The 27,002-nt window shown below is 42.5% G+C and overlaps 1 protein-coding gene and 1 pseudogene across 3 annotated transcripts in view; one reads left to right on the top strand and one right to left on the bottom strand.

Annotated features, from left to right (window-relative positions):
* NFRKB (nuclear factor related to kappaB binding protein) overlaps positions 1-27,002 on the top strand; it is a 45,174-nt gene that overhangs the window by 674 nt on the left and 17,498 nt on the right. The window contains exons 2-17 of one of the 3 annotated variants that reach the window (XM_028120787.2): positions 478-561; positions 2,103-2,258; positions 5,665-5,866; positions 14,558-14,685; positions 15,596-15,770; positions 16,314-16,451; positions 17,087-17,160; positions 17,882-17,966; positions 18,371-18,551; positions 18,806-18,914; positions 19,129-19,255; positions 19,503-19,568; positions 22,492-22,571; positions 22,680-22,726; positions 25,558-25,618; positions 26,038-26,212. In XM_028120787.2, coding sequence (XP_027976588.1) covers positions 2,124-2,258; positions 5,665-5,866; positions 14,558-14,685; positions 15,596-15,770; positions 16,314-16,451; positions 17,087-17,160; positions 17,882-17,966; positions 18,371-18,551; positions 18,806-18,914; positions 19,129-19,255; positions 19,503-19,568; positions 22,492-22,571; positions 22,680-22,726; positions 25,558-25,618; positions 26,038-26,212 — 1,783 coding nt within the window. In that variant the 5' untranslated portion in view covers positions 478-561; positions 2,103-2,123. The remainder of the gene's footprint in view (positions 1-477; positions 562-2,102; positions 2,259-5,664; positions 5,867-14,557; positions 14,686-15,595; positions 15,771-16,313; positions 16,452-17,086; positions 17,161-17,881; positions 17,967-18,370; positions 18,552-18,805; positions 18,915-19,128; positions 19,256-19,502; positions 19,569-22,491; positions 22,572-22,679; positions 22,727-25,557; positions 25,619-26,037; positions 26,213-27,002) is intronic. The other 2 variants (XM_028120789.2, XM_028120790.2) reach the window with 2 other exon arrangements.
* LOC114222315 (coiled-coil-helix-coiled-coil-helix domain-containing protein 2 pseudogene) lies at positions 4,156-4,804 on the bottom strand (annotated as a pseudogene).

Raw genomic sequence — 27,002 nt, forward strand, 5'->3', positions numbered from 1 at the left:
GCGATCCTCCTAAGAGTCAGGTAGAACACTGGCTTTGCAGTTACTGTCCTGTTCTATGTCAATTCTGTAAAGAGTACCTTGCTCTAAGCATCAGGTTGCTTCTGCCAATTTTTCTATTATAAAGTTTTGTTAAACTCATGTGCTATGTGCTTTCTCACCTGCTTCAGTTATTTAGGCACCAAGACTGTTCAGGATGTTGTAATTCCCCATGTATTGAAAGGTGATGGAGCACAGTTGTTTGGAGACCATCTGCTTTGTCCAGCACTAATCTTCCTGCAGTATCTTTACATAAATCTGAAATCTCTAAAGGATAACTTGAAATAATTTGTGGGAAGATGCTTATTTTAGTAGTAATATTACAGCTCTGCTTTTTATCATTTAAGAGTTTTGGAATCAGAAGTCGTTATGTTACTGTGTTTATATGACTGCATTAAGTCATATAAACTGTCATCCATCCATCCTACCTATTTATTGTAGGATTCCAAAGTTGGAAATAACAGGACAGAGGACCTGGTGCAACTCCCCTTTGTCTTACAAATAAGGAAATTGACACCTTGCAAGGTAAGATTTGCCAAAGGTCACCAAGATTAGGCTAGAAGTTTGGCATTTTGACTGTTAAGTCTGTTTTTTTTTTCTTTCCATTTTATTGTGCTTGTTAGTCCATTTGGTAGGAATGGGAGATAGAATTGATGTAGCAAATGTTTGTAGAGTGATTGAATTAATGCTCTCTGTCGTCCTGTTAGTTTTGTTCAATCCTGTGGCCTCAGCTTTACAGCTGATTCTAGCCATTAGCCTAACGAGATGCTTTCTGAAGATTTTTTTTTGAGGTTTATTTATTTGAGAGAGAGCACAAGCGGGAGGAGCAGTGGGAGAGGGAGGATCTCAAGCAGAGTCCCCACTGAGCATGGAGCCCAACACCGGGCTTGATCTCACAACCCTGAGATCACAACCTGAGCCAAAACCCAGAAGAGTTGGAGGGTTAACTGACTGTGCCCGCCAGGCACCCCTTTGAAGATATTTGATATGTCCATTTCCAAAGATGACCAGCAGTCTTCAGTTATTACAGGAAGGAGAAAAATAGCATTATATTTACATGGTTATAAATATCAGATGGACCTTTAGTTGGCAGATTGGCTAGTTTGCTGGCTGTTGTGGTCAGGTGCTTGGAGACCCCAGAGTGTATGTGGACTAAAGTCATATTAACATGCTCCCCTTTCACAACTGCAATTGAGAGTTTATACAGGAGGTGTAGTGTTAAGAATGTGTGTTTGTAATCAGACAGACCTGAGTTTCATTCATTCACTACCCCTGAGATTGGGCAAGTTATCTACTTTGATTCTCAGTTTTAATAATCTATAGAGTAAATCTGATGACCCTGTCTTGCACAGTTTTAGGAATTAAATGAGAGGCATGATGCTTAATAGGCCCTCATTAAATAATTTATTGTTAGTGTCTGAGCCTTACTAGTCTATATGGTTGATTTTTCTTTATGAAAGCATAACAAAGAATTACTAAAAAAAATTGTTAAATTATTTTTTTAACTATTATTTTTTAAAGATTTTATTTATTTGAGAGAGAGTGCGAGCGAGCATCAGCCGGGGGAGAGGGAGAAGCAGGCTCCCGCTGAGCAGAGAGCCTGATGTGGGACTTGATCTCAGGACCCAGGGATCATGACTTGAGCCAAAGGCAGATGCTTAACTGACTGAGCACACAGGCTCCCCATGAAATTATTTTATGGTAGAGAGATTATTAGCCTTAGAAGTCTCAAGTTATGAACTCTGATCTGTTTAATCTCTAAGTCTCACTTTGCTCAAGTGTAAAATGAAGGTATAAGAAATTCTGTAGATTTGGGAGTTATTGTAGAAGCATTCTGAGCAATAAGAGACCTACTAGAAAAGATTTGAAGATTGAGATGAGAATGCAGTGGTAGAAGAGAGAAGAGGTGTGTAGCTGTAGTTAGGGTAGGAGGATAAAGTATAAAACTGGATTTGAGTTTGACTATTTTCTGGGCCAGAATATTTTTTGAAGGAGTGTTAGTGTCAACCAGATCCCTGGGATTCCTGCCTTTCTGTCTGGAGGTATGACTGCATATATTTGTCTAGATTACCTGTGGAACATAAACAATGGATTCCTTGGACCATATGCTGACGGATCCCCTGGAACTGGGTCCATGTGGAGATGGCCATGGCACACGTATCATGGAGGACTGCCTCCTGGGGGGCACCAGGGTTAGTCTGCCTGAGGACCTTCTGGAGGATGTAAGTAGTACCATCACCACCATCTTCTCTCTGTCACCTTGCCCATAACCACTATTCTAAACCTTTTCCATACTCTACAAGTTTTCAGTCTTTTGTGCTCCCTTTGGAGCATTTCTACATTTTCTCCATTGCAGCCAAAGTCATCTCTCTCTCTTTTTTAACGTAAAGTCTTTAACATTGTCCTTAGAGAAGAAAGTATAAGCTATACATTTAAGCCCTATTTTTAACCAGATAATTTTGAGCAGTTAACAAGAAATTATATATTTTAAGGACAGAATTAAGGATATGTTTACATAAATTGGTTACCCACATTGTGGATCATGAAACAAAACCCAGACGTTAACTATATCTGTCAATTAAGTAATCCTCTAGTCAGTTAGTAGTACAGGTCCTGGAATGGGATATCAGTGTGCTTTTGGCCCCTTTCACAGGCAGACTGTGTAATCATCATCATCATTAAGATGGCTACCACTTATTAAGTGCTTATGTGCAAGGCATTGTGTATGCCAAAAAATGTATTGAATTACTGTTTATTTTGCCCTGTTTTGCATATACAGGCAGGTGTAGAGTGTCATATAGCAAGCATTCATTGGTGCATCATCCAGTTTTAGCAGATAATTGCATTTAGTCATATCTGGTTCAGATTTTTTCTTTCGTAATATGTAAAACATTGTAGATAAAATTAAAGCCACCATTTATTCTCTCTGCCACCTGAAGTAACAATTACTGAAGTTGGCATATATATCCTTGCCATCCACGTTTTCTTTGCACACTCTTTCAAATAAATTTCTTTATGTTATTCATTTTGTCAGCAAACACTTGTTTTACTAAGTACTACTTTGTGGCAGACACTGAGATACAGGAATAAAGTGTGCAAAAATAGATTTGCAGGGGAAGATCTTGGACACTGAGGTGCTTTAGTACATGCACGCAGGAGATGCCTAGTAGATGGTTGGATTTCTGGGTTGTCTCCTGCTTAAGCCCTTTGGTGGCTCTCCATTGTCCTTAGGATAATGTTAGACACAAGTATTTAACATGTTTATAGGTCTCTTGCTCCTCTTTCTTCTGTCTTCTGCTCCTTCCCTCCCTTTGGGTCCTTGCACTAGCTATACATGGCCTCAACTCTCCTCAACTCTCTTCATTATTAAAAAAGTGAACTCTAGCACACATAAGAGTATATAAAATCCATATATATATATGGATTTTACTACTTGGGTTAAGAAGTAGAACACTGCCAGTACCATTCAGGCCCCCACAGGTAATTGCTATCCTTTCTTTTATATTATTCTTCCATTTTTATGGTTTTGCTCTGTGAATTTTTAAATTTTTGTTTATCAGGGTGCCTGGGTGGCTCAGTCGTTGGGCATCTGCCTTCAGCTCAGGTCATGATCCCAGGGTCCTGGGATCTAGCCCTGCATTGGGCTCCCTGCTCCGCGGGAAGCCTGCTTCTTCCTCTCCCACTCCCCCTGCTTGTGTTCCCTCTCTCGCTGTGTCTCTCTCTGTCAAATAAATAAAATCTTAAAAAAAAAAACAAACCCCTAAATTTTTGTTTATTAATCTTTAATCTCTATGCCCAACGTGGGGCTTGAACTCATGACCTGCACGCTCTACCAACTGAGCCAGCCGGGTGCCCCTGCTCTGTGGATTTTTAACTCTCTTGCTTCAACTATTTTTTTTTTCCCCTTAATTATCTTAAATACCACTTCCTCTGTAGGTGTTCTCTGACGTCTTGCTTCTGAGACATGTGCTTCTATGTGCTTCTGTGCACATCAGCACTTTTTTTTGGGGGGGAGAGAATCACTTTATTCTAATTCACAAATGAGAACATCACAAAAGGTGATTTAAGGAGGCACACAAATATCTGCCCAACCCCAAATTCAGACCATCTCAGTGAACTTCTATACAGTAAGAACAACCTTTTTTATTCCAATTCTGAAGAAAGCTGTATTTAATGATGAAGGAGAAGCTTAACTGGTGGTTTTACACTTTATATATTCACCATTCACCATCAATTATATTTTTATGCTCAATTAACTTGGTTATGAGAGATGATTTTCCTTATCTTCAATTTGAACTTCTTGATTAGGCTAATCCATTTGCAAATCTGCACTGTTTCAGCACCTCGCTGAAACCTTCACAAAGCTTCAGGTCACCCTGGTTCTGGGCACACTCCAGAAACTGTTTCATCTCATAGTGGCATGGGCCAAACTGCTGCTGCTCCTGGTATGCTGGCTAGGTTCCCTGAGGCTCCTGGTAAGTGATGTCAGGCCTTGAAGGCTCAGCATTGCCTCCTCCACTGAAGCCCCCAGTGATGGCATTATCGTGTGCCCGACAGCAGAGCCCACAGCCACGCCAGCTGCAGTGGTTGCCATCTGGGCCATGAGCCCTGGCTGCCAGGGCGCAGCAGCAGGTGAGCCAACAGCAGCTGGTGGAGCCGCTGCCGGAGGCTGAGCTGCTGGCGCTGGTCTGGGTGCCGCTCTCATCTGAGGTGCCCGGCTGGCCAGAGGGGCCATGCGGGAGGTGTGGCTCCGACTTCCATGCAGCATGGTGACTTGCAGAGCAGCTCAGGGTCTAGAAATCCGAGATTTGACGGAGACCCCAGCTGCTTCTGCCCACATCAGCACTTAAGCTACATTGTAATTGCTTGTCTCCCCCTTGGACTGTGTATACCAATCTAGTTTAGTACTCAGCACATAGGAGATACACAGTATATAATTGAACTGAGATTGAACTCCATCCTGCTGCTTGTCCTCTTCACAGGTGCCTCAACTCCTCATGTTCTCTCCTCCTAATGTTAACTTTTTCCTGCTCCTCATCTTAAGCTGGATTCAGTTGTCCCTCATATGCCTTGTTGGTAGAAATGGTTTCCGAATGAGATTCTCTCTGCTGAGATCGTTTTTCTTTTGGATTATTATTTACTGTTGGTTATAAGATAATGGTTTATATGTAGTCATTAATCTCTAAGATTTGAGAACTGAATAAAGATCAATGACATTTTTTTTTAAGATTTTATTTATCTGTTAGAGCGAGAGTGAGAGAGAGTGTGCACACACAAGCAGGGGGATCGGCAGGCAGAGGGAGAAGCAGACTCCCCACTGAGCAGGGAGCCTGATGCAAGACTCGATCCCAGGACCCCGGGATCATACCCTGAGCTGAAGGCAGGCGTTTAACTGACTGAGCCACCCAGGCATCCCAGTGACATTTTGGTTTAAACAGACTTAAAAACTTGGATGTAGTGATGGTTGCACAACAACGTGAATATACTTAATATCACTGTGCACTTAAAAATGTACACTTAAAAATGGATAAAATGGTAAATTTTATGTATATTTTACCACTCACAGAAAAACTTAAAAGCTTGTTTTTCTCTTGTTTACTTTTCTCCTCCTTTTCCTAATTGTCCTAGCCTGAGATATTCTTTGATGTAGTCAGCCTCTCAACATGGCAAGAAGTATTGAGTGACTCTCAACGTGAACACCTCCAGCAGTTTCTGCCTCACTTCCCTGAAGACAGTTTTGAGCAGCAAAATCAGCTCATTCTGGCCCTGTTTAGTGGGGAGAACTTCCGCTTTGGGAACCCTCTGCACATTGCCCAGAAGCTTTTCCGAGGTACGTAGCTTGGCATTCTTTTTTTGAGAGGAATAGAAAAGAAGGAACATGTTCACTTATGTAAATACTCTTTTATTCATTTATTGTATTTATTTTTGTGTACTGATGCTCAGACTAATTGTGTGCAACACTTTGCCTAGGCTGTTCTTTTTTTTTTTATAAGAATTTTTAACTTACACAGGAAATACATCAATCATAAATGATGTATTGTAATATGAACTTAACTGTGTATAACCACCACCCAGATCAAGAAGTAAAACATGACTAGTGCCTTATAGGTCCCCTTATGATTAGTCTTTAAAAAATTTCAAAACAGTTTATTATTTGCTTTATCACACGTACATATGTGTATATATGTATTTGTGTGTCACACAGACATACACTTTTTTTTCTCTGCAGAAATCATGATACTTTACTGTCAAGCACTTCAGCATGCATGTATCTCTTAACAAGGACATTCTACCATGTAATCACAGTCCTATTATCACACCCAAGAAATTTTATACTGTGCAGATATCATAGAACATCTCATATTCAAATGTTGTCAGTTCTCAAAATATCCTTATTGGTAGCCTTTTATTTTTTATTTTTTCCTTTTAAATTCATGATCTATTCAAGTTCGTGCATTGTGTTTAGATTTCAGTCTCGTGGCTCCTTGAACCTAGGGCCCTCTGCGTTTTTTTCTTTGTCTTTCAAAAACAATGACTTCTTTTTTTAAGTGTGATTGACATGCAATATTATATTATTTTCAGGTGTACATCCTGATTCTCTGTATATTCTGAAGTGATCCCTGTGATACATCTAGCTACCATCTGTTGCCATACAAGTTGTTACATATTATTAGCTGTATTCCCTATGCTGTACATTGTATCCTTTTGTCTTATTTATAACTGGAAGTGTGTAGCTTTTAATCCCTTTCTCCTATTTTGCTTATCCCAATCTCCCCACCCCCACAAGGCAATCATCACATGTTCTCTGTGTCTGTTGAGTCTGTTTCTCTTTTTTTGGTTGTTTTTTTTTTCTTTTCTTTTTTTGGTTGTTCATATGTTTTGGTTTTCATATTTTACATATAAGTAAAATCATGATATTTGTCTTCCTCTGACTTATTTCATTAAGGATAATATCCTCTGGGTTCATCCATATTGTCTCAAATTTTGCAAGATTTCATTTAAGGCTGAGTAGTATTCCATTATATATATATATATATATAAACTTTTTATCCATATATTCATCTTCATCCATTTGTCTATTGATGGATGCTTAAGTTGCTTCCATGGCTTGACTCATGTACATAGTACTGCGCTGAACATAGGGATGCATGTACACTTTTTGAATTAGTGTTTTCAGTTTCTTTAGATAAATACCCAAAGTGGAATTGCTGAATGGTAGTTCTGTTTTTAATTTTTTAAGGAACTCCATAGTTTTCCATAGAAGCTGCACCATTTTTCATTCCCAACAACAGTGCGTGAGTGTTCCATTTTCTCCACATCCTCCTCAACACTTGTTATTTCTTGTCTTTTTGATAATAACCATTCTCACAGGTATAAGGCGATATCTTGTGGTTTTGATTTGCAGTTCCCTGGTGATTAGTGATGTTGAGCATCTTTTCATGTGTCTGTTGGCCATCTGTATGTCTTCTTTGGAAAAATGTTTATTCACATCCTCTGCTCATTTTTAATTGGATTATTTGTCTTTTTCGTGTTGAGTTGGAGTTACTTATATAATTTAGATATTAACCCCTTATTGGTTATGTCATTTGCAGATATGTTCTCCCATTCAGCAGGTTGCCTTTTTGTTGATGGTTTTCTTTGTTTTCTGGTTTGATGTAGTTCCATTGTTTTTTTGTTTTGTTTTGTTTTGCTTTTGTTGTCCTTGCTTGAGGAGAGAGATCCAAAAAACATTGCTAAGACTGATGTCCCAAGAGTTTACTGTGTTTTTTCCTAGGAGTTTTAGGAGTTTCAGCCTTACATTAAGTTTTTTTTTTTTTTTTAAGATTTTATTATTTATTAGAGAGAACATGAGCAGGGGGGAGAGGCAGAAGTAGACGCTGAGTGGGGAGCCCAACATGGGGCTCCATCCCAGGACTCTCAGATCATGACCTGAGCCAAAGGCAAACACTTATTAAAGAACTGAGCCACCCAGGCACCCCTTACATTTAAGTTTTTAATCCATTTTAATTTATTTTTGTGTATGGTGTAAGAAAGCGGTCCAGTTTTATTCTTTGGCATTTAGCTATCCAGTTTTCCTAGCACCATTTATTGAAGAGACTCTTTCCCCTATTGTATATTCTTGTCTCCTTTGTTGTAAATTAATTGATTATATAAGAGTAGGTTTATTTCTGGACTCTATTCTGTTGCATTGATCCGTGTGTCTCTTTGTGCCAGTACCATTATGTTCTGATTACTGTGGCTTTGTAGTGTAGTTTGAAATAAAGGAACATGATCTCTCCAGCTTTGTTTTTCTTTCTCAAGATTGTCTTGGCTATTTGGGGTCTTCTGTGATTCCATACAAAACACACTGACATTTTTGAAGAGCCCAGGACACTTGAATGCTAAAATGTCCTGCTTTCTGGGGAATTGTCTTTTTTTTTTTTAAAAGATTTTATTTATTTATTCATAAGAGACAGAGAGAGAGAGGCAGAGGGAGAAGCAGGCTCCCTGCTCAGCGGGATGATGCGGGATGGATCCCAGGACCATGGGATCATGACCTGAGCTGAAGGCAGATGCTTAACCATCTGAGCCACCCAGGCGCCCTGGGGAATTGTTTTGTTTCCTCATGATTGGATTTGGGTTAAACATTTTACCGATAATACTAGATGGGAAATGTTACTTCTTTCCCACCATCACCTCAGGAGGCACATGATGTCAGTTTTTCTGATGTTGGTAATGATGTATTTGATCACTTGGTTAAGTGGACGTGTCTGCCAGACACACTGATTTTTAACAGTACCTTTTTTCCTTCATAATTCAGAAGGAAAATGTAGGATGATACCTTGGGAACAGGTGATAGTCTTTTTTCCCAAAAGTCTTTGTTTTACTCAGTGGTTTAATGTCCATTAATGATCCTTGCCCTGAGTTATTTATTACACTGGGGATTGCAAAATGGTTTGGGGCCACTATTAAGCCACAGTTTCCTCTCTGTTCCATGGAGAGCAGCAGAAAGGCCTCTTCTCCTCTTTCTGGGGTGACTTTGCTTTGGGAGGAGGCCCTGAAAGTACAGTGAATCTCCTTGAGTTTTGTTAAATTGGACAACAGAAGAGCTACAAAAGCCTGGATGGGACAGGCTTATTGCAAAACTTTTATTATCTCAGCTCGTTTCAAACTCGAGTTCCTTCCTTTGGGGAGTTACTGGTTTAAAGAGGAATTCCCCTGCATAGCGGGCAAAGGTTTATTTCCCTGCAGCCAGGGGCCTCAGGTAGGAGTAAACCATCTCTTCCGATAGAGTCTGCCTGCTTTAAGAGGGGTTATGGCAGGGACCTTGTGTGATGTTTGCACTGTCCGCTGTGCTGGCATGTTTCCCCCCACAGCAGTGTTACAGTGTGGTGAGGATGCAAACAGGGAATTCCTGCATGTTTCACTCTGACCGCGGTCATATTTTAGTTCTAGTGTTGCTGCAGACAGGTGTAATACCATGCTTATGCATCCTCTGAGCTGTTATTACATTCCCGTATTCTTTCACCTTTGGTGAGCTTTCCTGTTTCTGTTTTAAATGTTCACCTTTCCCTTAAGTTCCACATGCTTAGCAAACTCTTGCTTCCTGCTTCATAAAGGATCTTCTGTTATAAACCCCCCATTTCCTGCTTCCAACCTACACCCCAGCTCCCTGTATTCATTTCCATTCTGACCTACTTTACTTGTCTCAGAGGAAGAAGGAGTTTTGTTTTCTGTTTAAGATTAACCTCTGCTCTTGATCCTTTCATCTTTTCCGCCCTCTGGGACCTGTTTTCCTCAGTTAACCATCCCTTCTGTCCTGTGTACTCACTCTATTTTGTTGTTCACTCCACTTGCTCTTCTTCAGCCTACGGATGCGTTTAGGGGTCTCAGACTAAAAAAAGTCCTTCACTGTCCCCTCTGTTGTCCTCTATCATTTGCCTTTTTATCTCCAAACTTGTTGAAAGACATCCATAGCTGCCCCTTTCAGTCATTCTGCCCCTGTTTCTAGGGGCTCTTCTGTTATTACCTCACAGAGTGCTTTTATTAATGCCACCCGTGACCTCTCTTTTCCTTCAACTTTTTTACTTTTAAAGTTCAAGGCTGCAGAAAGGTCACAAGATTTTATAATGGGCACCCATATACAGTTGACCCTTGAACACTGCAGGGCTGAGGGGCACCTGCTTCCCACTCAGTCACAGATCCATGTATAACTTTTTAGACTTCCCCAAAATTTAACTGTTAGCCTAGTATTGACTGGAAATCTTACCTGTAACAGTCGATTAACACATATTTTATGTACTGTATTTTTTACAATGAAGTCAGCTAGAGAAAAAATGCTAATAAAATCATAAAGAAAATACATTTACAGTATGTACTGTAAAAAAAATCCACATATAACTTGACCCACACGGTTTAAACTGGTGTTGAAGGGTCAGCTGTACTTTTCATCAGGTTCACCAACTACTAACATTTTGCCACATTCACTTTCGTTACTGCATGTATTATTATTGTCTTTTTTTTTTTTGCTGAACCATTTGAGAGTGTTGTGGACCTTGTACCCCTACGTTTTTCAGCATTCATCTCTGAAGAATAAGAACATTCTCTCGGGGTGCCTGGGTGGCTCAGTTGGTTAAGCGTCTGCCTTCGGCTCAGGTCATGATCCTGGAGTTCTGGGATCGAGCCCCGCATCAGGCTCCCTGCTCAGCAGAGAGCCTGCTTCTCCCTCTCCCTCTGTGTGCTCTCTCTCTCAAATAAATAAAATCTTAAAAAAAAATTCTCTTAACATAACCACAAATGATCATATTCAGAGATACTGTAAATACAGAATTTTTTTGTACTTAAATTCTGTGTATAAGTGTAAAATGTAACACAGACGTGATGTTATCTGATATATAGTCCATATTCACATCTCACCAGTTGTTCCAGTGAGCATTCTTTCTACTCCATGTCTCTTTAGTGAGCATGTAATTTCCAAACCAGCAGATGCTTTTTATTTTTATTTTTTTAAAAGATTTATTTATTTGAGAGAGTGAGAGGATATGCAGGGGGGAGGGGCAGAGGGAGAGGGAGAATCTCAAGCAGACTCCCTGCTGAGTGCAGAGCTGTCACAAGGATTGAACCCACAACCTTGAGATCATGATTTGAGCTGAAATCCAGAGTTGGACGCTTAACCGACTGAGCCACCCAGGCGCCCCAGCAGATGCTTTTTAGTTCTCTATTTGGTCCGTGCACAGCATCTACAGTCTTTTTTTTTTTTTAATTTTTTTTTTATTTTTAGCAAGGTCTACACCCAAATGGGGCTTGAACTCATGACCGCAAGACCAAGAGTCGCATGTTCTACTGACTGAGTGAGCCAGGTGCCCCTGTAGGGCCCAGCATCTACTGTCATGACCACTTTCTTCATCTTGAGACTTTCCTCCTTTGCATCGGTGACTCTTCTCTGGCCTGGATCTTCTCCTGTGTCTTTGACACCCTACTCCCCACATCCCACTTTCTTTGCTAACCGCTCTTCCACTCATTGTTCCTGTCTGTGTTACTGCTGTTGATGCACTGTTCTTTTTTTTTTTTTTTTTAAAGATTTTATTTATTTATTTGACTGAGAGACACAGCCAGAGAGGGAACACAAGCAGGGGGAGTGGGAGAGGGAGAAGCAGCTTCCTGCCGAGCAGGGACCCCGATGTGGGGCTCGATCCTAGGACCCTGGGATCATGACCTGAGCCGAAGGTAGACGCTTAGTGACTGAGCCACCCAGGCGCCCCTGAGGCACTGTTCTTGCCTCTGTACCTTGCGTGCTTTCACTCAATATCTCTTCACTGCTGACTCTTGCCCGGCTGTTGTAGCAGCCACCTCCACACAGCTACCAGAGTGAGCTTCTTAAAACTTCACTTCTCAGAATATTTAGCAGTTGCCTTCACTTGAAATAAAGTTCAGTGCCTCTATGTGACCTGGCTCCTGTGCACTTATCCAACTTCATCTGGTACTACTCTCTCCTTTCCTCGCTGTTAACTAGCTCACCGCTAGCGAATAGAGCCGGGGGTGCCTGGTGTCTTAGTTGGTTAAGCGTCTGACTCTTGATTTCGGCTCAGGTCGTGATCTCAGGGTTGTGAGATTGAGCCCTGCATTGGCTCCCTGCTCAGCAGGGAGTCTGCTTCTCTCCCTCTCCCTCTGCCCTTCCCCCCCCCCACCCCCAGGCCCTGCTCTCCTCTCAAATAAATAAATCTTTAAAAAAAAAAAAGAAATATTAATTACATGAACATGTGTTCAAGTTAAAATTTTCCAGTAGCTGTGTTAACAATTATAAAGAGTTAATTTTAATAAGATTTTGATTTATTATAATTAATTTCAATAATTTCTTTAATACATACGTACAAAATATTGTTTTAACAGACGGGTGGCATTTAATGGCTTTCAAAAAGTGGGGGAAACTAAAGACTGAAGGAACGTTAATTTCAAAGAAGTGCAGAAGGAAAAAAGTCATTCTAGTCCAATTTTTACATGTCAAACAGCATCAGTAGCATTCAACTCTGGGCTTGTTTCTTGAAGGTCACATCCAGTTTCCCTGCAGCAGGCAGCGTAGCATAGCGGGTAAGACCTTGGACTCTGGAGCTGGGCTGCCTGGGTTCAAACCTGCTTTCCCCTTTTATTAACTGTGTGACCTTGGACACGTTATTTAACTTCTCTATGCCTCACTTTCTTCATCTGTAAAATGGGGATTTCGTAGTGCCTTTTATAGGGTTATAAAGATGAAATGAGTTAATACACGCAGGGTCCTTATATAGTGGCAGTTGTCAGATGCTGTTCTAAATAAGCATTTGCTGTTATTAGTTACCTTGGATGGTATTAGGATGGTTAGGGGAACAAAGAGAGAAACGCTGTGTACTTCTCATTTTAGCTTTCTGAGATTAGCTTTTCAGTCTTTCCCTCTCAGTTTTCATCATGGTCTATCTGCTCAAGTCTAATATGTCCAAAATGGACCTCTCCTTGACAGGTGATGATATCAGTTGCTCATGTCCAGTGATCAGGGTACCATGCTCAGTTGACCTCCCCATGGCCCCCATCCTACCCCAGCATCTGAAACTATCAGCTGGTTTAATCCTTCTCCCTCAGGAATATATCTCAAGTCTCTCTACTTCTGTTCATGTAACCACTATTTTACTTACTGGTCAGCTAATACGTGCCAGACGTTCTTGGGAGGTTCTGGAAATGTAATAATCTTATATTCCCATAGGGAAAAACATGATGAACAAGGAAATACTTCTGGGCATTAAGTACTTCCACGAATGAGGAGGGTAATGGGAATAGAATGATGGGAAGGAGCTGTTTTAGACGTGGTAGTTGGTCAAGGTTTCTCTTATGAGATGAGTATCGGGACAGGGATTTAATGAGGGTAAGAGGAGCAAGCTGTGAAAATACTGGGTGTTGGTAGGAAGCCTTGCAGGTAGAGGGAACTTTAAGTACAAAGGCCTTGAGAGAGTAGGGTACATAGCCTGTTGAGGAAACAGCATGGAGGCTAGTGGGGCTGGGGTAGAAGGAACAAATAGGAGACTGGTGGAAGATGAGGCCAGGGCGAGCCCAGGACAGATCATGAAGAGCCTTCCAGGCCATCTTTTGGACCTTGGCTTTTATTCTGAGTGTGGAGGGAAGGTGCCATCCTCTCTGATCTGGACCCTCTGCAGGAGTTTTCCTTCTTCCTCTCTTGCTCCCCGCCATGTCATTCTCCTGCTTTAAACCCTTCAAATGACTTCCATTGCACTTAGGATAAAATCCAGCTCCCCCCGTGACCTACAGGTTTCTGTGTGGTTGGATCTCTGCCTGCCTTCCCAGGGCGTCACACGCTCTCTCAGAGGCAGCCCACTCTGCGTTAGTCATACAGACATTTCCTCAAGGTTTGGGACGTGCAAAGTTCTTGCTTGCTGCAGATCCTGCCTTAGCACACGCCATTCCTTCTCCCTTTTCCCCATTTTTACTTCTTATTTTTAAATTCTCATTGATTTTCCTCCCAATTTTTTGTTTTGAAAAAAAATTTTTTTTTCTTAAGATTTCATTTATTTATCTGACAGAGAGAGACACAGTGAGAGAAGGAACATAAGCAGGCGGAATGGGAGAGGGAGAAGCAGGCTTCCCGCTGAGCAGGGAGCCTGATGCAGGGCTCGTGTTTTGAAAAGTTTTAAACATACAGAAAAGTTGGTAACTAGTATAACAGACGTTTGTATAACTGTTATTATCAGTGTTTATCAGTTGTTAACATTTTGCCGTAATTGTTTTAATCAGGCTTCATTTTACATTTTGTTCTTTAGAGGTCCCTTTCCTGAATATACCCCTCCTTACTCTCTACAGTTGTTTCAAATGAATTTCCTGTAGTACTCAAAAAGCGTTTCTGTTTACCTGTTTATTTTCTGCCTCGCATTGGACTGTAGGCCCCACGTACACAAAGATTGTCATTTTTCTCTCCTGTACTGTCTTCCAGTTTAATCCAGAGTTTACATTTTAAGCACATATTAAATATATATACACACAGTCATGCCTCTGTTGTTTTCAGATGGACACTTCAACCCGGAGGTGGTCAAGTACCGGCAGCTGTGCTTTAAGTCCCAGTATAAGCGCTACCTCACCTCCCAGCAGCAGTATTTCCATAGGCTGCTGAAGCAGATCCTGGCTTCCCGGAGTGTAAGTAATGCTGGGAACCGCTTATGAGATGTGGACAGTGAATGCACACATCTCGTGACTTCAAGAAGTGGCTCAGGTACCAAACACCAAAGGTAGCACTAAGAAGAAAATGTGACCAATTAAGCCTTGACACAGTTAGGCTGTACTGTCCTTTCTTACTCATTTTAAGATGTAGCCTGATGTCAGAGATGTGAAGACATGGAAAAAAGGTATCTCTTAAAACTGAAGAAACATCATAGGTTCAGTATTGAGTAGGGTAAACAGACGGCTTTGCAATCCATCGTGGGTGGTTAAGGAGAAGCAGGTTGCTCTACAATTGATGTGTGAGAGCACACAGGCCTTCAGATATCCTGATGGATAGGCTTCATGGCCCTGGGATCTGGACCTGTGTGGTAATCTTTGAGGCACAGTTGTGGCTCTAAGTGGATCTGAAGCTCGGGTATGGAAATAGTTGGGTGTCTCGTATAATAAGTATTCATTCTTGAGGGAGCAATTTGCCGGTCAGATTTAAGATGTTTTGCCATGTGGTAATCAGTAGAGGCTCTTTTTTTTTTTTTTAAAGGATATTTATTTGAGAGAGTGTACACGCAAGTGATAGAGCACAAGCAAGGGAATAGCAGACGGGGAGGGAGAAGCAGACTTCCCACTGAGCAGGGGGCCTAATGTGGGACTCGATCCCAGGACCCTGGGATCATGACCTGAGCTGAAGGCAGACGCTTAACCAACTGAGCCACCCAGGCGCCCCTAGTAGAGGCTCTTTTTATTTGGACATATTCTCCTACGTGCATCTCTGATCTGAAGGGAGGGAATTGAGCTTGTTAAACAATGAAGAGAAGAAAATGTAGACTTGAGGAATGCACCAGAATGAGCTTTGGATGACGATGTGTATCCCCATCTGATCTCTTCCTAGGACCTACTGGAGATGGCCCGACGGAGCGGCCCAGCCCTTCCCTTCCGCCAGAAGCGTCCTTCACCCTCCCGTACCCCTGAGGAGCGGGAGTGGCGGACCCAGCAGCGCTACTTGAAGGTGTTGAGGGAAGTAAAGGAGGAGTGTGGCGACACGGACCTGTCGTCTGATGAAGAGGGTGAGTGTGGGCACTTGGAGTAGCTGGGATGTAGGATTTATACCAGCAGCGTGTTGTTCAGTTGGAGCCAGTGGTAGCCATTTGTCTCCCGGGAAAGAAGCTCTCCCAGTTGTGTCTCTCGGGGGTTGGATGACGGCATTCAGAACTCCCTAATCTTTGGGCTCTGAGCCATTCCTTTTGGGTGGGGTGTGACTGCATACCTTTGTTCCCCTGGTGCTCACGTGGCATTAGAGTTTAGGTGAGCTGAATCCCTGCATGGCAGGGCTCTCCGCAGTAGGCCTGTCTGGTCCTATTGTGCCACTTGAGAGAGCTGCTTTTCCCCCTACAGGAGAGTAGTAGTGACTGTTGGCCTGCTGCAGTGCGACCCCATCACTCTGTTGAAGTCTCTCTTCCTGGAAGAGCCGTTTAAATGACCTAAGTGTGCTCCAGTTCGTCTGGAGAAGGGTCAGAAAGGAATGGTGGAACCCTGGCCTCCATGTTGTTGGCTTAGCCTTGTTGAATCCAAATGGCCACTTACCCAATCTCCCCTATTGGAGTCCACAGCCACGTTGGATTTACAAGAAAAATTTTCTTTTGAAGATCTCAGCTCATGGCTTCCGAGCTCTCCAGCGCGTTCTCCTAGCCCTGCGGTGCCCCTGAGGGTGGTGCCCACGCTTTCAACCACGGATATGAAAACTGCAGGTGAGAACTGAGTGATGCTGTGGATGTTTTGGGAGATCAGGACGTAGATCTGAGAACTCCCTTACAGGGTGGGCGCTGGATTCTTACCTGCCAGGGAATCGAAGCAGTGTTCCTCATAAGTGGGAGATTGGGAGAAGTTTCTGTACGATTCCACTTTTTTTACCAGTAGGTAGGCCTGCCTTTCTTCCTTCCTTTGTTTTGAGGCTTTTCCTCAGGAGCTGATCGGCTGGTATTTTGGGCTTAAAGAAAGTAGATTGTTAAAATAGCAGTATTTAGGGACAGTTCAATAGTAGAACAAGAGAGGTAATCAGAGCCATAGCAATTTCTTAGCATGTCTGAAATTAGAGAAGAACTTTTAATTGGGATAGGAATCAAAGAAGACAGTTAAAAATTTTTGAGGTGTTTCAGGAACAGCTAACTAACTGAGGTCATTGTTATTGATCAATGTAGAGAAAAGCTGAAGAGTTGATCCTGTGACTATTTCAAGATTGTGTGTGCTTGTAGTACATGGGATTCAGAAGGGACATTCAGAGAAACATGTTACTTTTGAGTATCACAGTGACCAGAAAGACTTGGATTTGAGCGTCATGTTAGTGAATGACCTAGTCCATGTGGTTTGTTTCATTTTCTCTCAGATAAAATAGAACTGGGGGACAGTGACCTGAAGATAATGTTAAAGAAGCACCATGAGAAGCGGAAACATCAACCAGTAAGATTGGGTGGGGTGGTCATTAGTGGTTTTCAGTCTAATATCTTTGCATTGGCTTTTGGGAGATGAAGGTAGTCACCATATCATTTATGGTTCCTTTTCTGTTGTTGGGGGGACAGGAGCCACCGTAGTGGCTCGTTAACACCAGAGATATGAGAGGAAGACAAATGTTTGATGTAGTGTCTGATTTCATCTTTACAGCAAGACTGGTACATGGGTCATTATATCCATTTTACCTGTGTTTGGAGAGGTTAAGGAGCTTGTCCTTGGCCCTGCAGCTAGGAAGTCAGGAGTCAAATCCTGTGCTCTTCCCACTTTTTACTCTCACTGTTACTCTACCAAGTCAAGGTAGTGCCAGTGCAGCCAAGCCAGAGAGCGGAGGGGAGGAAGAAAAGGCAGGTAGTGAGGTGGGAAGCATCCACACTGGAAATCAGCAGTTCCCTTACCTTTTTCTCAACCCCATTTTCGGACTATAAAATATAGTGATACTTAACAAGATTATTTGAAGAGCACTAAGATAAGGAATGCAGAAGAGCTTTATAAACTAAATGCCATATAGTAGAAAGGTTGGAAGTGGGTTCTGTGCCCCATTATGAAGGGGAGACGTGATTTCCTCAAGTGCGCCGAACATCTGATTGAATCTAGGTAAATTGGCAAAATCATCAGCAGTTTTAGCTTCTTTTTGGGACCTCGATAACAAATCTCTGAATATCACATCCAGGATCATCCGGACCTTTTGACAGGGGACCTGACTCTCAGTGACATCATGACTCGAGTAAATGCCGGCAGGAAGGGCTCTCTAGCAGGTAAGTGATGTCCTCTGGAGGCTGACCTTATCTGACTGTTCTGTTACGTTACGTGAGCCAGCTACGTATGGCAAAAATAAATGAGACCACAGCTTTCTTCTTGCTGATAACCTTTGTTTAGTTATTGCCTCTTACGGATTTGTAGGTGGAAAATGAATATAAAATCAATACAACAGATCTTTGGCTCTTTAATAGGTGTTAAAATTAACTTGTAAAATCTCTCACTGGATTTGGTAAAAAAAGAAAAAAGAAAAAATAGGAAACAAAAAGTAACTCAATTTTTTTTTACTTAAGACTTTTCTTTCTTCTACTGGTGGGTGTTTGGAAAATAACATTCAGATAAGACCCTCACTTCCTGATGTAGAAAATGCAGTTCTGTGATTTGTGTTGCCTTTTCTTCCTAGCCCTATATGACTTGGCTGTCCTTAAAAAAAAGGTGAAGGAAAAAGAGGAGAAGAAGAAGAAGAAAATAAAACTGATCAAGTCAGAGGCAGAGGATTTGGCTGAACCCTTAAGCACCGCTGACGGGATCCCACCTCTCTCCCAGGCCCCTTCTCCACTGGCTATACCTGCTATCAAGGAGGAGTAAGTGAGCAACAAGAGATTCCTGCTCGAGGGTGAAAGGTTAACCTGGGGTGTACCCAGCACTGGTGCATGGAATGAGCCCGTGCATGTTGAACCTGCAAGACCAGAGTCGCAGGGGACCTGCTAGGGAACTTGTATGGTGTGGTCCTTTACTGAACTTTTGTATGAGTGTTAGAGGGTTTGGAGGGCCTAAACCATCTGGGGATGTGTTCTTGGTCTCTTGGATTGTTCTTACATATTTTTTCCTTCATTAGGCCTCTTGAAGACCTCAAGCCTTGCCTTGGAATCAATGAAATATCCTCCAGTTTCTTCTCTCTTTTATTAGAGATCTTGCTGCTAGAGGGGCAGGCTAGCCTTCCTATGGTAAGAGTTTTAGAAAAGTCAGATGTACATCAGAGTTTTCAAATTGTAGAAAACTAACAGTCTACAGCTGGAGAAGAATTCTGGGTTCCTCTCAGAGCTCTGCAGCTAACTTGCTTTGTGACTTGCAGATGTACCTTAGCTTGCTCTGGCGCATCTGTGGGATTACTGGTGTGGAATAGAACTCTAACTGGCTTCTGTCTTTGTTTTCCTTTAGCTGGAGGAACGGGTTTTGGATTGGCAGTCCTCTCCAGCCAGCTCCCTCAATAGCTGGTTCTCTGCCGCCCCCAACTGGGCAGAGTTGGTGTTACCAGCCCTGCAATATCTTGCTGGGGAAAGTCGTGGTAAGGTACTTTTTTCCTTAGGGTCAAGTATCCCCCCCCCTTGTTTAATTAATTTTCCTGGTAAACTACAGCATTCCTGGTTAAATCCCTGTGGTTTCACCGAATGCTGTGCCTTGGGGGGTCTCCGCTGTCTTGATCCACTATGAAACATTCAATAGTTCTCTCAAAGCTCAAGGATTGCAATTATTCGGAGTTCTGTGCGCTCTCCGACCTCTGCACCTTGTTCACGTGATCCCATTTCTTGCAGCCATACCTTCCAGTTTCTCTGCATTCGTTGAATTCAAAGAGAAAACCCAGCAGTGGAAATTGCTTGGTGAGTAATTCATACTGCCCACTCGTAGAGGTGGGTTTTCACCGTCTCGCATCCCCTGCTCAGCTGCTCTTGCCTTCTAGTCCCTACAGTCCAGTAGGATGTTGAGAACGGCAATATTAAGTCTTACTTTGCTCAGTTAAAATTCTTTTTTTTTTTTTTAAAGATTTTATTTATTTGAGAGAGAGAATGAGAGATAGAGAGCACGAGAGGGAAGAGGGTCAGAGGGAGAAGCAGACTCCCCACTGAGCAGGGAGCCCGATGCGGGACTCGATCCCAGGACTCCAGGATCATGACCTGAGCCAAAGGCAGTCGCTTAACCAACTGAGCCACCCAGGCGCCCTTACTTTGCTCAGTTAAAAAGATCCTTTGTGGCCCCTGTGGTGTCTCAGTCTGAGTTTCACACCCCCCCCCGAATTTGACCCCCCCCCCAAGCTGGGGCGGGGCGGCCCTTCCGGGACGATGGGTCAGCGGGGGGCGCTTTGCAGCAGGACTCATCATCGTGTTCGCCGTGCCTGTGCTTTCAGATTAACCTGTCGTAGTGTGATTGTTTTTCTTTCCTAACAGTCGGCTTTGCTATTGAGGATAACATGCAACAGGATGTCAGACAGCCCTGAACACACTGTTTCCAAAGAGCAGGATTCTCTCTCTCTCTTTTTTTTTTTTTTTTTTATTTACGAAGGCCCACTGAGGACGTTTTAGTATGTACCTGAAGTGATTTGGTTACCAGCGATGGTGTTAAGAGGAAAATTCCATGTTGATTTCCTACTGAAATTCACTAGCCTTTCTCTTTAAGCTCTCGAGTGGTCTGGGAAGAGAGATGGAGAGGAGGTTGTGAACGCAGTAGATTCATTTATTCCTTACGACGTTTATTTGGCTTTTAGGTGTCAGGCATTGTGTTAGGTGCTGGAGTATATAATGAACAAATAACCATTCACATGAAATAACAAACATACACATTCTGTGAGGGGAAAGTACCAGAAAGGATGGAAGTTTATGACGAGGTGTTGGTGTATTCTGCAGAGTTGGGAGGACCTTCCTGAGGAAGGAACATTTCAGCAGAGATGTTGATGATAGGAGGGAGCGAGGCAGATTGAGGGGAAGAGCATTCTATGTGGAGGAAGCAGTATGGATCAGCGATGCCAGGGAAGATTCGATTCAAAAAGATCACACAGGCCTACGTAGAGATGACGATAATCTGGACCCGAGGAGAGAGAATGGACAAAGTTGAGAAAGTTGTAGGTGGTAAAAGCCATAGGACTTGGTTATGGCTGGCTGTGGGGAGTGACGGGAGAGTGCTGTCAAGCATCACTTCTGCTAGATTTGTGCCTCACGGTGAAGATGCTGTTCGCTGTGGTAGGCAGCTGTGGAGGACATCTTGCCTGGGGTGAGGGCGGAGATCCTGAGTTTAGTTTTGGATGTGCTGAGTGTGAGCTGCCTTCGAGGTATTTAAACGTGTTGATGTTGAGTAGGCAGTAGGGTGTGTGGGTTTAGAACCCAGATGGGAGAGTCAAGTCGGAGTTGTTGGCATATCTGCAGCGATCAAGGCACAGGGAGGAAGCGTGAAGTGAGGAGAACTGAGGGCCTTAAGACTAAGCCTTGAGAATCTCTGAGACTGAGCAGGCTGAGCGGGAGAGCATGTGCAGAAGTGATGTGGGAGGAATCCATGAAATAGTTGGATCTTGGAAGCCGGGGAAGGACACAGGAAGTGCGGAGTGGTCATTAGCCTTGATCATCCTAAAAGGGTTCAGGAAGATAAAGCCCATGGATTTGAGAACATGGAAGAACTGGTGAATTTCTTGTAAGAGTGAGTCCTTACTACGGTGATGGGCATCAAGGAGCGTGGGGAGCTGAAGGCAACCCGCGATGGCTGACCGTGCCGCTCTTTCTGACTCTGTCAGACTGGTGGCTCGAAGTCAGCCTGGAGGGGGACTTACGCCCGGGGTGGCAGACCTTATCGGACCAGATAATAAGAATTTTAAGCTTGTGGACCAGCTAAGACAGGTGGCAGGATGTGGAGGGAGTGATGTGAGAAGAGGATTGATCAGGCTATAGGGAAGTGGACTGTGAAGGAGCAATTCTAGAAGGCAGAGGAGTAGAGGACTCTTCCCAGGATAAGAAAGTTCAGCACTTTCCGGCAATGGTGGGACTATGCCTGACTAGGGAGAACATGTAAGAGTCCTCGGAAGCATCATCTTAGTTGCTTTGAGAACAGTAGGCCCTGGGAGGCTGTATTCTTCCCACAGGCAGACCTGAGTGCTGGTGGTCTCTGTGGCTTCTAGTCTGGGCAGGAGACATAGGGACCATCGTGTGATGGGTGCTTCCGTAGGAGCCCGAACAAAGTAAGAGGGGAGGAGGGCAGGAGGGAGGTGCTCATCTCTCTAGGCAGGTCAAGGGGGTCAAGCTTTTCTCCTTACTGAGGGCCTTCTTCTTGCTTTGCCAATTGGTAGAATGCCTTTGTTGCCCCACAATGAGAAGCCTTTTCTGACCCCCGAAAGACAGGAAAACTTCCCTAGGGTGAGCTTTCATGATATCCTTTGTGATGCTGACCACTTTGAGATTTTATTAACGTTTGTTCTTTTCTCACTTGACTATAAACTCCATGAGAACAGAGGCTGAGTTCACTGAATAACCCTGCCTCGCATGTAGTGCTTGGCACATGGTGGCTGCTCAGCAAATACCTAGGGAAGGAGTGATTTACTCAGGAAACATCCAGAAGTGTTGGTCCAGGCAGACAGTGAATGGAAGGCAATACAGGCTGAGGGGATAGTATGTGCACAGGACCATTGCACTGTAGGTCCTGATGGGTTCTCTCTCTGGCATAGGAAGAGCAAGTAAGGAGACAGTGGGATTCTGAGTAATACCGTGGATTGTTTTAGCATTGTTATTACTCTTGTTATTATTTACCTTTTTGTTTTCCTGATAGGCCAGTCCCAAGATAATGAAAAGGAATTAGCTGCACTCTTCCAGCTGTGGCTAGAAACCAAAGACCAGGCTTTCTGTAAGGTACAGTTTTTAAGAAATAACCAGATTTTTCTTATTGGATTTCCAGAGTCCTTAAATTAGCCAAAATTCTTTAGTCCATTTACCTGTTAATGTTTTCCTTTTCTCCAGCAAGAAAATGAAGACAGCTCAGATGCCACAACACCTGTTCCTCGGGTGTGAGTATAATACTCGAATGGTGGGGGGTAGTCCATAAGATTATAGTTCAAGGTACTGCCATGGTTTTGCTGATGTTTCTTAGTATGTTAGAGTCGTAGTGAACTTTAGAGTTCCTAGGTGTCCACTGATTCTAACCTGCCTTAACATACCTGAGAAGGGTAACACACTCCCATCAGTAAGAGTGGCTTTCTGAGCAAAGGATTCTGGATTGGGGAGAGGATTGCATTGTAGAGTTTCTGAGGGGGTTGTGATCCACGTTGTAGGAGGGCATACTCCTTTCCCTGAATTCTCCTTCAGTTCCCATTTGAGAAGGATTCATCTAATCTTTCTCATTCTACCTATGAAGAAATTGAGGCATGAGGTTAAGTGACTTGCTGAAGGTTAGTGACAGGACCTGAGCTAGAATTTAGGCCTCTTGACCTCCGATCCTGAGCTTTTTATATCACATCATTTCGTGTGATTGTTTCCAGTCTGATGTGGTCCTTTGTGTCCCCCCCCCCCCCCCGGCCTTGTTGAGATCCAGTTGACAATATTGTGGTGTGTACAGCGTGTTGAATTGGTACATGTATATATTATGAAACAATTACCATATTAGTTATATCCATTATGTCACATAATTATCAGTTCTTTTTTTGTGGTGAGAACATTTAAGGTCTCTAATAGCAACTTTTAAGTGTACGAAACAATATTGACAGCTAGTCATTATGCTGTACATTAGATCCCCAGAACTGATTTGTCTTCTAACTGGAAGTTTGTACCCTTGACCAACCTCTCCCCATTTCCCCCGTCCACCACCCCTTGATAACTACCATTCTCTGTTTCTGTGAGCTTGGCTTTTTTTAGATTCCACATATGTGAGATCATACAGTATTTATCTTCTTTATCTGACTTATTTCACTTAGCATAATTCCCTGAAGGGCCATCCATATTGTTGCAAATAGCAGGATTTCCTTCTTTTTTATGGCTGTATAATATTCTGCCTTATGGATTATTATATACTACATTTTCTTTGCCCGTTGATCCATTGACGGGCAGTTAGGTTGTTTGTGTGTTGTAGCTATTGTAAATAATGCTGTGATGAACATAAGGTGCACCTGTCTTTTCGAGATAGTGATTTCATTTCCTTCGGAAGTACACCCAGAAGTAGGATTGCTGAATCATATGATAGTTCTAATTTTTTTTAATCTAATTTTTTGAAGAATGTCCATATGCTTTCTGTAGTGGCTGAAGCAATTTACATTCCTACCAGCAGTGCACAATGGTTCTCTTTTCTCTGCATCTTTCCTAATGCTTGTTATTTCTTACCTTTTTGGTAATAGCTATTCTACCATGTGTGAGGTGATATCTCATTGTGGTTTTGATACATGCTTTGCAAATATTTCCTCCCATTTGGTAGGTTGCTTTTTCATTTTGTTTTTTCCTTTGCTGTACAGAAGATTTTGTTTGAAATAGTCTCGCTTGTTTATTTTTACTTTTGTGCTTGTGTTTTTGTGTCATGTCTAAAAAATTGTTGCTTAAACCAGTGTCTAGGAGCCTCTTTGATATGTTTTCTTCTAGGAGTTTTACAGTTTTAGGTGTTATGTTTAAGTCTTTAATACATTTCGAGTTGATTTTTGTGAGTGGTGTAGGATAGGGGTCCAAATTCATTCTTTCCCATCTGGATATCCAGTTTTCCCAACACCATTTATTGAAGAGATTATCCTTCCTTTATTGATTATTCTTGGCTCCATTGTCAGATACGGAGCAAGTGGTTTGACCATATATACAATGGTTTATTTCTGATCTTTTGATTCTTTTCCATTGGCTTATGTGTCTGTTTTTATGCCAGTGCTGTACTATTTTGACTATTACAACTTTGTAATAAAGTTTGAAATGAGCAAGTGTGATGCTTCCCAGGATTGCGGTGGCTATTTGGGGTTGTTTGTGGTTCTGTATGAATTTTAGGATTATTTTTTCTATTTCTGTGAAAAATGGTTTTGGGCTTTTGATAGAGATTACATTGAATCTATAGGTGATATGAGGTAATTGGACTTTTTTTTTTTTTTAAGATTGACTTAGAGAAGAGGTAGTGGGGATGGGGAGAGGGAGAGAAAGTCCCAAGCAGATTCCCTGCAGAGTGCAGAGCCCAACGCAGAGCTCTGTCTCACGATCCTGAGATCATGATCTGAGCCAAAACCAAGAGTCGGATGCTTAACTGACTGTGCCACCCAGGTGCCCCAGTAATATGGACATTTTAACAGTATTTTTCCAATCCATGAACGTAGGCAATCTTTTCACTGATTTGTACTTTTTTTTTTTTCTTCAGTGTCTTTAATCAGATTCTTACAGTTTTCAGTGTACAGATGTTTCACCTCTTTGGTTAAATTTATTTCTAAGTATTTTATTGCTTTTGATGTGTGGTTCTTTAGGTTCCTGAGCACTAGCACAGAGGGCCAGCCTGAATATGGCAGAACCGTTGTCTTACGTAATGGGGGTGTAGAACTCAGTTTCTCTTGGGAACAGAAAAACCATCTTTGTCACGTTACAAATTTGAAGTCCTTTGTTCCTTTAAGGCTGAATTTTTTGGTTGCCATTAGATGGGGTTTACTTAGCAACAGTACCGAAAACAGGTAAGAAAAAACAGTCTCTTTCTCATCTATGTAGTAACTTTGTTGGATTTCTAAGACTCGAGTAATTTTTGGAAATACGGGAGTACTTGGTAGGATCTGGAAAGTGGACTTTTGACCTTTGCAGGAAGAGTACTAATGAAGGGACATTTTTTTCATGGTGCAAAGGACTGGTTCTGGGTACTGGAGAAGGGGTGATGGATACAAAATTCTTTATGTTCCAGAAGAACTGACTATGTGGTGCGGCCCAGCACGGGGGAGGAGAAAAGAGTTTTTCAGGAGCAGGTAAGGGGTCGCTAGCACCCAGTGAAAATCTCTTCATTTATGGGACCATGTGGAGGAAGCTCTGAGCCTGACTCTCCTTGAGTCCATATTCTTAGAGGAAACTCACACCCTTAACCTTAGATATTCTGTTGGTTGAGATTGTTTGCTGGGGGTGGAATTGGTGTGAGGAAAGGGAATGAGAAATGTTTTGATGGGGTTTTCTTCCAGACAGCAGAATACATCTATATTTATCTCTCTGTCCCTTTGCGAGTGATCTCTTTGGAGATCATCTTTTTCCCACTGTGTTTGGCTCAATATTCCTAGTGCAATACCCTGTTTCCTTTTTTTAGTCTCTCCAGGTCGACCCCTTAATGTATGAGAGCATTAGACAGAACCCCACTAATTGTGACTTAGGAGCCTTGTCGCTTTTCTCTTGGTAGGAGCGTTACAGATACAGCCAACCCCATAAGGCGTTCACCTTTCGCATGCATGGCTTCGAGTCTGTAGTGGGGCCTGTGAAGGGTGTTTTTGACAAGGAGACCTCACTCAACAAGGCTCGGGAGCACTCCCTGCTGCGCTCTGACCGGCCTGCCTATGTCACCATCCTGTCTCTTGGTATGTGTCATTTGTCTCTTGTCAGGAATCCCTTCTTTCTCTAATCAGCTGTCTCCAACCAACCCCCCCAGAAGGGCTTTGATGGTCAGATGCAGTTTTAGGAGGCCTTGGAGTTTGGGACATGAAGGGGGAATTCGATCCCCAGAGATTGATGCCAGGAATCGGTGTTTCTTCCCTGAAGTCTGGGCTCACATTTATTTTCATGTAGGAATTTTTCACAGGCCAGCTAAATAGTTAGCTTGAGTGTGGGAATTTGCCTTCTCTAGGCTGATTATTTTAAAGATGAGGTTTTTAACCTTTTTTTGTGCCATGAAGCTCTTTGGTAGGCTGGTGAATCCTGCAGACTCCATCTCAGGATTTGGTCTTCAAATGCATAAAATGAAATGCATAGAGTTACTAAAGAAACCGGCCCTATTAAAATATTTATCACAATGTTAAATTTATGATGCAGAAATATATATGTTTTTATTATGATATTAAATGACAATCCCCAGCAGCGGGTCTTACATCTCCTGTAATTTCCATATAGTGATGAGTGGGAATGATACTGTGATGTGATCTTGTCTACAGCAGCTGTGATGTGATATGAAAATATCTGATTTCTGATCACGTCACTGCCAATACCTTTGCTCATAATTGAAGGAAAATGCTAAATTTCAGTCAGATGTGGAAATTTTTTTCCCACCCGAGTTAACAGACCTCAGTCTTGGCTGAGAGTGTGAAGAGAATAGGCCACTGCCCCCTTATTACTATCATAATAGATGGTAATGCCGAGTCTGGCTACAGCAGA

The sequence above is a fragment of the Eumetopias jubatus genome, unplaced genomic scaffold, assembly GCF_037043125.1.
Source record: "Eumetopias jubatus isolate StellerSeaLion01/CBP00866 unplaced genomic scaffold, mEumJub1_p1.0 scaffold_13, whole genome shotgun sequence".
Lineage (NCBI taxonomy): Eukaryota > Metazoa > Chordata > Mammalia > Carnivora > Otariidae > Eumetopias > Eumetopias jubatus.